Here is a 13,235-nt window from a genome sequence, read left to right as displayed (position 1 = left end):
GGAAACCAGCTAGAAAATTTGTCAGACCACATTCTGCTATTGATAATAAAGAAGCAAAGTTAAGTGATGATACAGTTGAGATGTGAATTGGAAATATTGTAATTTTTTAATTAAAGTAACATTTTCTAAGGCAGGTCTGATTATCTTTCAATGAAGAAAATGTTATCTAAACCCTCTTCTTGAGTTCCGTTCTTGAAACTGTTCACAGATTGTCAGCTTTCTGAAGCTGAAATTCTTTGCATGTAAACAGTTTTTCACTAATATACCCATAGAGATTTTGATACCAAATCAATGCATATAATATTTTCTATATGTTCAGGAAAGGCTTTGAAAATGTAAAACTTTAATTTCTTTCCTTTTTATGGCAACTACTTTGACATACATACTGTAATCTATAAGAAAAATCTATTTTACTGTGAGTGTGACGGGGCCCTGGCACAGGCTGCCCAGGGAGGGTGTGGAGTCTCCTTCTCTGGAGGTCTTCAAAACCCACCTGCACGTGCTCCTGTGTGACCTGATCTAGGTGTACCTGCTTTGGCAGGGGAGTTGGACTAGATGATCTCTAAAGGTCCCTTCCAACCCTACCGTTCTATGATTCTATATTAGGTATTCTGAGTGTATATACCAGATGTGATAAGATGTATAAAACATGGACATTTTTTGTCAGACTATGTTCTGCTCTGAATACCACTCTGGGCAGAAAGAAATTCGAGTAAACATGGAGTCAAGTGTTTTAAATTTTTGTCTGATATAATATAGCTTTCTGTAGTATCTTTTTTCTGGAATACTTTGAAAATTTAAAATTAACAGAGATGAAAAGTTTATCTTTTTTGTTAGAAATGTTTTGTTTTCTTTTCATTGAGAAACTGTTTCCTGCTTTTTGCATGCAGCCTCAAACCATTGCTAGCAAAGGTGTGAAAAAAAATGAGTTAATTTATGCTCCCTCTGCTGGCCTTACAGCTGTGCAGAGTAGATCTATCTTCAGAGTACCCACACTTGCAAAGAGTTTGTGGAAACTGGGGTCTTTGGCGGACTGGGGAGAATACTTTATCTATGAGATGCAGATCTGAGGAGTGACTAATGGCATTTCTCAAATAACCTCTCAATAATCTGGTAGTATGTCATAGGAGAGCTATATGTTTCCCACCAGTAGTATACACTGTGTACAAAAATGGTTTCCTTTTTTTGCCTCAACTTCCTGAAAATCATCTTTGTAGTATAGTGCAGAAAAGCAGAACTCAAATGATCAAATTGTTCAAAAAGAATTGAAATAATCCAATTTTGTTTGAAACTAAGGTGCAAAGCCTGATATGCCTGGGAGCGTTGTCTTGATAGCGATCATTTAAGAACGATTACGTATTCTTTTGTTGTTGTGTTTTTTTTTTTAAGCTGGACCTGTGATCTGCAGAATGCTAACATACCCTCCAACTCGAAGAGCCTTAATTGTGGGTTGTGGTCTGCAGATGTTTCAACAACTGTCAGGGATTAACACCGTCATGTATGTATTTACTGCTTGCTTCTCATTATTAAGTATAAGAAAAAGACAGTTAGATCAATGGCAGTTGTAGATAAGCTTCTGGACAAAATCTGAAATGTGAAAAATTGAATTTCAGAACTGGAATGCTGGTTTGAAATCCAGATAGTGACATATTTGATATCTCAGAAAATTGGTATGAAAGTATGTTAGTATAAGGGCAAACACGTATATGAAGATGGGAATGCAAACTGTACTCTGGGAGATGTATTGCTATATGTTGGGGTTTACAGTCAAAGCGATGTAAGTCAAAACAAGGAAGTATGCTTACAGATTGAATTTGTGTGCAAACAGATCAAAATACAGTGGAAGTTAGGCTGTTGACCATGTAAACAAGATGGAAATTACTGTAAAGTGCTAAAGGAGATAAGATGCTGAAAGAAGCAGCATTTCCTGTTAGTACATGGTTCTGTTATGTGCATGAAATCTCAGCAAATGTAAAGGATTTTCATGTGAAGAACGGTATTATTGGGTTTTCTGGTAAGCTATCAGATCACAAGTGGAGTAGCCCTTCACAAATGTGGCATAAAATTACTGTTGAACTACCCTACAAGAGTAACCATATGATTTCCATACTGTTTTAAAAGCAAGTGTGAAATATATTGCAGTAACATCTTGTGGAGATAACTGTGCTTAAGGGAGCAAGCTTGTTAGGAAATTGTTAAAAGAAACAGCTAAAAGGGTAAAGCTTTTAGTGATATCAAGTGTTGCCATATTAAATACTAGAGAAAATATCGGTCATCTGTTACAAGGGGGAAAAAAAATCAAAACTGGGACTGTTAAATGGCAAAAGAGGGAAATTTGTAACAGATAAAGAGAGACTTTATGAAGTAGAAATTGTAACCAAACGTGGGAAACATTTGAATGCAAAACTGGTAAGTTATGCATGAAAACCAGGAGACAGGCACAGAAAGAGCTTAGAGAAATTCTTCAGGCACATAACAAGCCAAGACCTAACAGTCTGCAAACCCAGTAAGGATGATGTAAGAGCCTTAGCAAAAGAGAAATCTTTAGCAGCAAATATTACAAAGACTTTTTTTTTTTTTTGCATTCCTGTTAATGATGGTATATCAGCCTTCCTGCACTGGAGCTTATTTAAGATGTCTCAGATGGTCTGTTTCAAATTCAAATGTTAGGGGAAGGACTTTTAGAATAAGTTGATCGAAATGAAAAATAATAAATTGACTGGAATAATCAGGGCACACTTAGCCAGATCTGAAGTAATTCTAATACGTAATCACTGAATTTGGAAATAATCTGCATGAATTTACATCCTAGAAAGTTTTATATTTGTCCTTACCGAAAGTAATTCAAAATGTCCCATAATGAGACAATGTTTGTTTATTAATATGAAAAATGAACATGTACATGGAGAATATAAAGTTATTAAGGAAGAGCCAACATGATTTTTATAGGCGGATTATAGCTTTCAGATTGTTTGGATGTGAATTCATGGTCATGTTAGAACTGTATATCTCATATGAACTAATTGTCCCAATTCATGACAGCTGCTGCCAAAGTTTCTTGAAGAAATCAGATGACAAAAGTGAGAGAGAAGCCCTCTCAGGTTAATAACTTTTTAAGGTAGGAAGAAAAACATAAGAATAAAAGATCAGTTATCACAAGCCAAGAGTAGACTCCTACAAGGATCTATGTGGAGATCTCTGCTGCTTTAATAAATCTGTGAAAGGAGCTAAACAGCAAAATAACATCTTGTACTCATATACCGTTCACAATATTAAGACTTCCAAATCTGTGAACATGACAAGTTGTGGCAAGATAATACAAGATTAAAAATTAAGAAAATAGAATATATATTAACTATACAATAGTATACAATAATGCCTGTAGGAGGGAACTAACATGCATAGGAGTCTAAACTGTTGCTACTCAAAAAAGAGATCTTGAAGTTGCATTATAGGTCTAGATGAACATCATGCTGACATCTGTGACTGATCTGGAAGAGTACAAACAGCTAGACATGTCCTTTCTTTTAGTAAGGATAAACCAGGTTATATATGAGGAAAGAGATGCCTATGTTTGAACGAAATGGCTAGGACTACACAGCTTGGAAAATAAATTATTTCAGAAGAAAAAAAAGAGGTGTATAAAGATACTAATGTCATGGAGAAGATGGGAAGAGCATGATTAGTCCTTATTCAATGAATGGTTATTCAGTACAGTTTTGATGACTCTTAGCTCTTACCCAGCTGTAGGTTTAAAATAAACTTTTTTTTTGTGCAACACATAATTAAGTGGTGGAACTCATTGCCATAGGATGTTACAGAAGCCAAATGTAGAAGTATGTTTAGAAGTTAATTAGGGAAGCTTATATAATAAACATTATTAAAATATTATTAAACACAATTTGGATTCAACCTTTGGCCAAGGACAGTCATTCTCACAGTTTGGTTCTTACTACTTTAGGATGCCTTATTAGGCTAGGAAAAAAAAATGACATTTCACCAGGTTTATGACACTGTTAGGTTGACTTTGTTTATTTTAAACTTCATATATTTTAAAATCCAAACTCGTTTTTATGTAGGAGGTTTTACGAATAGCTTGGGATCAGCCTAATTTACTTGTGGATGTGTAGGAGGATAGAGTTACAACTATAAAACTTGATTGAATCTTAGCTTTAAAATGAGAAAACACCTATAATGAACAAATGAAGGCACTGTTTTAAAGCACTGCCTTGTAAACCATTTGCAATATGCAGTATTTTTTTAATAATCCAATATAACTAAACTTCTAGTTATTGAGTATGCAAGGCAAACATCGTCCCATGAAAGGACATTTTTCAAATATAAGCAAGCAGCTGTCTGTTGATGGTTTGCTTTGGAATTGGTTATTGCTTTTTAATGTTGTAATTAAATGGTAACTTAAGAAGCCACCAAATATATTAACTCTCTAAGCACTGTTTTCCTCTCCATGTTTGCTTGTGTCATTCTGTTGCAGCAGGTAAACAGGCATTGGAGGTTGTAGGATTGTGTGGCATTTTCTTTGGGGGAGACTTATTTACCAAAAGCAGTCACAAAAAATATTTTGTTGGTTGGTGTGCACTGTAACTTTGCTGTTGTGAATCTTCTTTTCTTAGTTAACCATTTTAGGCCGTAGGAGAAGAGGCTGATGATCCAGCTTGGTGTTGCTTGGCTTTCCCTAGCAGAGAATTGAGCCTCTAGTTGCCACCTTAATGTATTTCCATGGGACTCTTCTACATGTCCAGTTAGCAAGGCAGCATCCATGATGGGCCCTGACTTGCTGTAATCTTCTGGCTTGAGGCTTTCTACTATTTCTGATATAATTTATTAAATCTTACTGTAAGAAAATGAGTGAGTTTGTGTGTATCTAAAAAGCTCATTTAGAGAAAAATTAAATCACGAAGCAGAAAAGCAGAAAAGTGAAATGAAAATGTAAGGAAGAAACCAGTTGTGGAATGATTACTACTTCCCCAAGTTTTATATGCTTTACTGAGTAACTGTTCTGTTTGAGAAAACACAAATTTTAAGCAAAATGTACGAACGTTAGAGGTAGGAAATTACATTGAGGAATTTTGCAAAGGTCTAAAAATCACTGAGTGCTTTTAATAATAGAAGAGAGAACAGAAAAATACCTGAAAGAAATACATGGAGGCAACAACAAAAATCTAGAGCTTCCATGCTTAAGAGTTCAGAAATCTGTAACATATTTTCTGGTTAAAATTTGATACCAGTAGTGAAGCCACTAAGAGCAACAAAGTAATTGGATTTCCCTTGAGAATAGGGAGAGGAAGACTAGAGGAACTTCTGTAAGAATTGTTGAAGACTGTGCTCTGTCCATCTTACTGTGCAATAAACAAATCTAGTTTCTGGATAGAAATAGTTGCATATAATGTTTGAATCAGCTATGTAAGTGTGTAACATCCAGCCATGAGGAACCAGAAACTCATCACGAACAGGATATTACTGAGCTGGTGGGAAGAGCATGAGAGCAACCTCTGCATTGAGGAGGTGGATCTAAAAGAAGCAAAATGTAAAAATAGACCAAGGAGTTTCGACTGTCACAGGAACAAATTCTAGCATGATAAATTTAGTCAGTAAAAGAAAAAAGCTGAGTGAACTCTTACTTTAATTCTCTTTTTTCCTAAGAACAAGAGTACCACTGTTCTTCCATAGGAGTGCCTAAAGTAGAAAAATTCTTTTGTTTTTGCCATTTTAATTGTCCTGTAAAAGACCAAGTCACCCAATTCTAAACACCAGTGCAAACAAGTCTCAAATTGTTTAACTGTTTAGTTTCTTATTATTTTAGTGTATTCTTATCTTGAAAAGGGAAGCTCTGTTTCAAGCCTAGAGTCACAAGTCTGACTGACAGGGGACTGACAAAGATCCTGTGAAGGAGGTTTCAGGACAGCAGTCACTACAAATAGCATTTTAATAATAACATGTTGCAGAATTTTGTTAAAAACAGTGATGTGCAGGTATTTTCAAGCCCATGGTGCTCCATAGTTAAAACCTGAGCACAGAGGACCGTTTTAGGGGAAAACTTGTAGCTAGTTTTTCACAGAATCACACAATGGTAGGAATTAGAAGGGAACTTCAAAGATCGTCTAGTCCAACCCCCCTGCAGAAGCAGGTCCACCTAAACAGAAGCAGGTCACACAGGAACATGTCCAGGCAGGATTTGAAGACATCCAAGAAAGGAGATTCCACACCCTCCCTGGGCAGCCTGTGCCAGGGCTCCCTCACCCTCACAGTAAAATAGTTTTTTCTTATGTTTAAACGGAACTTTTTGTATTTCATCTTGGTGGCCCCATGCTGGACTCTAGCTACAAGTTCCCTGTCCCTCTTGAGCTGGGGAGCCTAGAACTGGACACAGGACTCCAGATGAGGCCTCACCAGAGCAGAGTAGAGGGGCAGCAGAACCTCCCTTGACCTGCTGGCCCCACTCTTGATGCATCCCAGGATGCCATTGGCCTTCTTGCCCACGAGGGCACGTTGCTGGCTCATGTTTAGTTTATTGTTGACTAGTACTCTCAGGGCTCTGCAGAGCTGCTCTCCAGCAGGTCAATCCCCAGCCTGTACTGTTTTTTCCCATCAGTTTCTTCTTTGAATATAATATATATAATATAGTATAACATAAGAATGGAATAGAATCATAGAATTATTTGGTTTAGAAAAGACCTTTGAGTCCGACTATTACCTCAGCACTACCATGTCCTCCACTAAACCATGGCCCCAAGCACCACATCTGCATGTCTTTCAAATACTTCTAGGGATGGTGACTCCACCACCTCCATGGACAGCCTATTCCAATCCAGACTTGACAATCCTTTCAGAGGAGAAATTTTTCTCCATATCCAATCTAAGCCTGTTATTAAAAAAAGAGAAAAAAAAGAAGAAATTAATGTTTTGGGGGGGTAGGAGAAAGAGGATGCTTGAAGGATTTGACCAAATCAAATTAGTGAAAAACACCAGTAGAGTACATGCATGTTTTAGTTTATGCTACATCCCTGCAGGATTAGGACTTCTGAAAACATTTTTGGTGCTCTGCAGCTTCATAACGTTGCCCATGCTGGAGTTTCTACTGCCCTTTTGGGGACTTGCTAGTTTGAGCGAGGTGATGGATATTCACACAGTCTGCTTGTGCCCCCAAGAATATAAATCTGACATAAGATTGAAGAGGCAGCTGTATCATCATGATTATTCTTATTCTCACAAATCTTCAAGCAGACTTGATGAAAGCCAAACAAAATATTTTGTTCTGCAGTTGAACCGCTAAGCTTGATACGATGCTAATTTCATAATTTGCCATTATCTTTTCACATTGTGTGAGAAAAGCTTTCTGCAAAAGAAAGGTGGTATAATGTGTCAACAGGGAGAGCTTATGGCCTCCAGCATTTTTGTTAAGCTTATATTTTTGCTGTTGTATGTGATCTGTTATTCCTAGTTAATAAAATGGTTTTTTATTGTGGAGATATCCTTGCATCTCCTAACTGTTAAGCGAATCCACATGTAAAATGTATTGATGTTTGGATTTGGTCCATAGATGCTTCTGAGCTCTAACAGTCTTGCTTTTTTAATCTGTGCAAGCAAACAGAAGAACAACAACAAAAAAAGATTGAGCTGATAAAAAGAAGCATCTTTTTCCAGCTGGCAAGAAATAGACAGTGGAAGAAAATACTATATGAAGAAAGAAAAAAGCTCAGAGTAATGACAGAAGAAAAAAACTGCATAAAATAAGGAAAAGACAAAAGAGGACAAGAGGAGGTTATTTAACAAGTGGAAATTGAAGGTTTGAAGATAAGTTAAGAATATTAAAACAATTAAGATAAAAAGTGAACGAATATTTTACTGAATGTAAATGAGAGAATGAAAGAGAACAGGAATGGGACTGGCAAGAAGCCAGGATAATTCTGGAGTTTTAATAGAGGCTAAAGAGGAGTTTAATGGAAGCAAAGTACATTTCCTGATGGGTTTAATCACTGGGTCTACTGTGCAGTGCCTGCAGAGCTGGAACCTGCAGGGAGCTGTAAACCTTCTGTTCACTGGAGTGAGCATGAGGCAGCACCTCTCTGTAACCTTAGCAGGACTTGTAGCAGCACTTGGTGCTTATGCTTGACAGGGATGGGTCACTTAAGCCTCAAGGGATTGTGAAAGTCAAGAGTAAGAAGCTTCCCTTTAAATTCCAGTTTTTAAACATTTTTTGAAATGAAGTCCTGAATAGGGAGCATAGGACTATAAGTCTGCAGGTAAACCTTTCAATTCTTTCTTGAAAGTCATTGGATAAATACCTTGTTTTGTGAGTTGCAGCACATGTAGAAGCAGACTTCTCTTTCATCATCATCAGTCTTAGAGAGATTAATAATTAATGAATTAATGTGTTTAGAAATTATGACAGATTTATAATGAGTATGTTGGTTGTTGAAATTAGACTTTACTAGAGCATTGACTGTTGACTTGTATATTGGAAAATATTTGCTGTGATCTGTAAACAGAAGCTGTACTGGAAAAAAGTAATGATGGTTCACATTTTCCTTGTGGTTTGTATTCAACATTGATTTTTAAGGTTACATACATTTCTTTTGTGTTCTCTGGCTGTGAGTTTTAAAATGAAGTCCAGGGAGTAGCATACTTTTTTTAAAATAAACAAAAACCACAACAAACAAAACAAACCCTAAATTCAATTATAAACTATCCTCTAAGATGCACAGCAGTTACTGAAGAACAGTCTCTCTTTTACTGTAGTCTTCACTTTGACTTAAATTGGGCAACAGTAATTACCAAGCACACTAACATGTAGCCTTTATACTTGCATGGCCAGTAATGTTGCCTCAGTTATCTTGAATACTCTGACCCAATTGTGGTTTTAACTCTGACTGAAGGAAGGATAATTACATTATTGTCTTTTCAGAACTCAGCTTTGTAATGTCAAGATAGTTGAAGAGTCTTGGTGATTGACAGGTCTTATTTTCTCTGATGACTCCATAACATTAAGGCTGCTGCCTCCTTGGTTGTTCATCCTTCCATATTTTTTGCAGTAAACTGACCAGTTTATGTATTTATTTTAAATTTTGCATTTGCCCTTAGACTTTAGAAGATGTTTAGTAAAACAAAAAGAAGCTTTATAGAGCAAGTCCACTTGCCTTTCAGATAATAATCTATTAAATATTTTCTTAGGTTTTAATAAATCCTTCCAATAACTTGCTTTGGAGAAGTGACCCTACATTTTACCATAGTATCAATCCTTCTATTGCAAGGTGCTTTATATTATACTGCATACAAACTCATGATGTAAAAAACTTCAGTGGAAAAAAGAAATGCATCTTTGGACTTACACAGCATACAGATGTTCTTTAGATAGACTGGAAATATTTTAGGAAGGGTGACTCTCCTGTTACACCGAGCATCTCTGTTATATGGGCTATACCAAAATAATGTCAAATTAACTCAGAACAGCTCTGGAGAGGAACAAGTTGTGTTTAATAAATAATTTCAGATGTCTCAGTGTAAAACATTCTAAATGAGAGTTTATGGAAGATGCCTTTATCAATTTCATATTATTTGAGAGAAAATTCTGGTATTCTGAAAGGTTTGCACATTGAGCAACTGTTTTTCCACAGTGAACTTTTATCTCAGATTAGCTTGTTTCTTTAAAAATAAAGAGTATGGGGTTTTTTTCCCTTTTAAAACAGCTCCAAAGAGCTGATAGTCACCAGCTGGTCGTTGTTGGCCACTAGCTTCTTGCATGGAAACCAGCTTACGCTGTAAGTTTTCCACACCCTTGAGCATAGGCTTTTTTCCAGTTAATTGGCAGATCTGAACTGAACTGCTTGTTTATTTGTGGAAATCTGTCCACATAATTTGGAAAATTGTCACAGAGCCTAAAGACAGAAGTACCAGGTTTGAAACTGTGACCAAGGACAAAGCCTGATTCAAAGATAAAAGTTTTGCTTTTAGTTTGACCAGAAATGATTTACAAGGCAGCAGTTGAGATGCTGGTGGAGTATGTAACAGAAATGTTAAACACCCATTCACCAAATGCTGTCTACAGGAATCATGGGTAGTATTTACAACAACTGGGAATCGTGCAAAGTCAATCCTCTGCTTTCTCTGTCTCTCTTTACCTTTACCTCCCTCTCAGTGCAGGTCAAGGAGGACTCTGACCATAGTTTCTCCAAACCCTACTCTGATGTTGCTGCTTCTTCATGGTCATTAGAAAATACCAACATGGGAAGGGAATACTACTTGGTAAGGGGAGTGTGCCTTAGTAAATATTCTAGGAAGTGGCCAGCTAAGGAAAATTGCAGCAGATCTGAGAAAAAGAGAAAAAAATATGTGGCTTGTGTTATTTGAGCAATGCTATACACCAAACTTTGGTTTTTTTCTCAGGCTGAAACTTCTCTAGTGCTACTGCCAGTTGTCTATGCATTTTGTGTTCTCATTCCTTTTGAAATAGAAATGAGAAATCGCAGCTTTAAGCCACTTAAAGAAAAAAAGAAGACATAAGCCAAACCAGTGAATCATGATGGAGTTGTTAACTAGATTAAAGCTTTACAGTGTTCATCTTATTTAAGGAGTTGCTTGCTTTGTCAGTCAAACTGGCCAAAGCTTTTGGAAGATGGCTTTTACAGATACATCTTTGTCCTCAGTATTTGAACTCAAAGAATAGGTAATACAAGTGTAAAAGTTTTGAAGATTTGAGTACCAGGAAGATCAGGGAAGTAGTTTGAAGTGTTATATAGTGTGAGTAATAGGGTGAAATTAGATAAAATCCAGAATGGTTATTAGAACGTAGTTTAGTGCTTAGAGATACTAGAGTGTCTTGAGGAAAGTAGGATACACTCGTCATTTCTAATTGCTTAAAATGTTACAATAGAGAATGTATAAGAAATAACATATTTTGGGGTTTGGTGGTGGAATTAGTAGCCATAGGAGATGAATGTAAGTTTAAAAGGAAAGGCTGATTTCCTTTAAATTAAACTTTTACATTCTACCTCCCTTCTGATAATTGTCATAATCTACCCGTTTATTGTTAAAACAATACAACAAAGCCAAACACTACCACCAGCACTACTTAAAAAACCTAGACAAACTTAAAAAATCCTAGACTGCCAAAAACATTAAATGATACTGAAGTGGATGTTTATTTGCAGTATAATTTCCCTCCTGTTTAAAAATAAACATCAGAAAACCTTGTCAAATTGCAGAGGAAGCAGGTTCAGGGTGCTAATGTGAGGTACTGTAATGGGCACTTAACTATAGGCTCTCATTCTGTTTTGAAGCACTGGATTTTGATGTGGGGTTTTTTTTCCATTTCATAAATCTTTAAATATTAGTCTTTTGCTTATTTCTCTGGTACTGAACACCTGTTTGGTTGTGGGGCTTTTGTGGTGCTTTGTTTTACTTTTCCAAACTCAAATCTTTAACTCAGTGATTGAAGAACTACCACATGAAATATTTTTCTTTTTTCCTGTCTTTTTTTTACTTCTATTTTAGGTTATTGTCTAGAAGAACATATACTGAACAATGAAATAATATGACATATTATGGTATGACAGCAAGCAGTAAGTTATTAGGCATGGTCCAGACCCATCTACTAGAGGGTCTCCCTAATGGCTTGGTTGATTATTTTTTAAATGTGGTGGATGTATTAAAAAAGATTCTTCTGAGTATTGACTGATATATCAATTAAAAAAAAACCAACCTAACCTAAAACCCCAACAAAACCCAGAGTCAGATGTCTTCACTAAATCATCATTTTTCAGTGTAATGCTTTCACAGAAGAACGTTCCATATGTTTTGTGTTGAATGGTACCGATAAAAATGTTTGTAATATCTTTATTTGGAAATATTATTCTTTATTTTTATAGCATATTCAAAAAACATTTGTTTAAAGAACCATGTAGGAGTTAATGTACCAAGTTATTGCTGTCTTCTCACTTGGAACTTGGTTTTTTTTTAAATCTGATCAGCAGGGACTATGTGCACAAGTGCACAATTTTAACCTCATTTTTCATACAAATTCTGGGTTAAAAAAGCTAAAATGTTGAGACATTAGTATAAAAATATTCAAAAACAACTAACAGTCCTGCTGATTGTACTTTTTCTTGTTTTGCTTTACCTTAATTTTTTTTTTAATGTTACTTGATAAAATCTGTTCCTGTAGTTCTTCAGGATGTGAAAGTGTGTTTTAAGAAGGACAGTCACATTGGAGAAAACTTAAAAACAAAGTATGTAAAGAAGAAGTGTATTTAAACCAGTATTTTCTATTGTTGAAGGATTCATGTCTTTAATAGAAATTCTTCCTGTTGTTTTTTTTTTTTCTTTTTCTTTTGGCTTCTACTCACCCTTTTGCCTGTAGTGAAATCATAAATACTGTTTGATTTCTATCTGTTGCCTTGGTAATAACTCTCATGTCTCAAAATACAGTATTAACTTCACTGCAGGGCTATACATGTGTGAACTGCATGGGTGGGAACAAAGTCTTCGCTGAAACATATGGCTTGGGTTATTAGCAATTACAGTAAAGCAATTATGTGGAGTAAAGTCTCTTTGCTTTATATCTAATATATACATGGTGTGATAAAGTGTCTTTGCTTTGTATCTGGTATATATGTGGTGTAGCTGTTCGGTCAGTTAAATGCATCTCATTCACATTGTTCATATTGAAAGTAATGAAATGAAGTCAGAGCAGTGATGTTTGTAATTCATTCATGAATAATTGCTGGAGGAAGTTCCTTAAATAGCAATACTGGTTGGTTAGTTTTAATGTATTATTTTTCTGGACATCTCCTGGAGCACAGTTTGATCTCAACAGTTTCTCTTACATTATTATCTTTCTAATAATCATTTCTTAGACGATTGTCAATGTTTAATATACATAATTTAGTTGAACTGTACATTTTTGTTATCTCTAGAAAACTCTGTCTTTTTACTTTGAGACCTATCAGGAAATCAGATATCAGTAGGTAACCTATATATTTTTTTTTTTCCCTTAAGATGCGGTACAGTAGTAAAGAGGAGAGGATTTTGTTTGAGTCATGTTTGCACTCTTGTGAAAACCTAGAGGCCACATGTCATTCAAATGTAGGACTGTGTTCTTAGTAATAAGATGATGTTTTTCCTTAGATGAAAAACAAGGAATATATAAATGTGAAACAATTCAAAGCTCACAATGTAACCAATCTTGAAAAGGCACAATATTAAAGAATAAAAGGTCACTT

At 35.7% G+C, this 13,235-nt stretch overlaps 1 protein-coding gene across 2 annotated transcripts in view; it reads left to right on the top strand.

The window, feature by feature from the left end:
* The window catches only part of SLC2A13 (solute carrier family 2 member 13), a 152,953-nt gene that overhangs the window by 69,802 nt on the left and 69,916 nt on the right, over window positions 1–13,235 (top strand). For both annotated transcript variants that reach the window (XM_062018738.1, XM_062018728.1), the window contains exon 4: window positions 1,390–1,498. In XM_062018738.1, coding sequence (XP_061874722.1) covers window positions 1,390–1,498 — 109 coding nt within the window. The remainder of the gene's footprint in view (window positions 1–1,389; window positions 1,499–13,235) is intronic.

The sequence above is a fragment of the Colius striatus genome, chromosome 1, assembly GCF_028858725.1.
Source record: "Colius striatus isolate bColStr4 chromosome 1, bColStr4.1.hap1, whole genome shotgun sequence".
Taxonomy (NCBI): Eukaryota; Metazoa; Chordata; class Aves; order Coliiformes; family Coliidae; genus Colius; species Colius striatus.
This window is presented reverse-complemented; position numbering and strand designations above follow the sequence as displayed.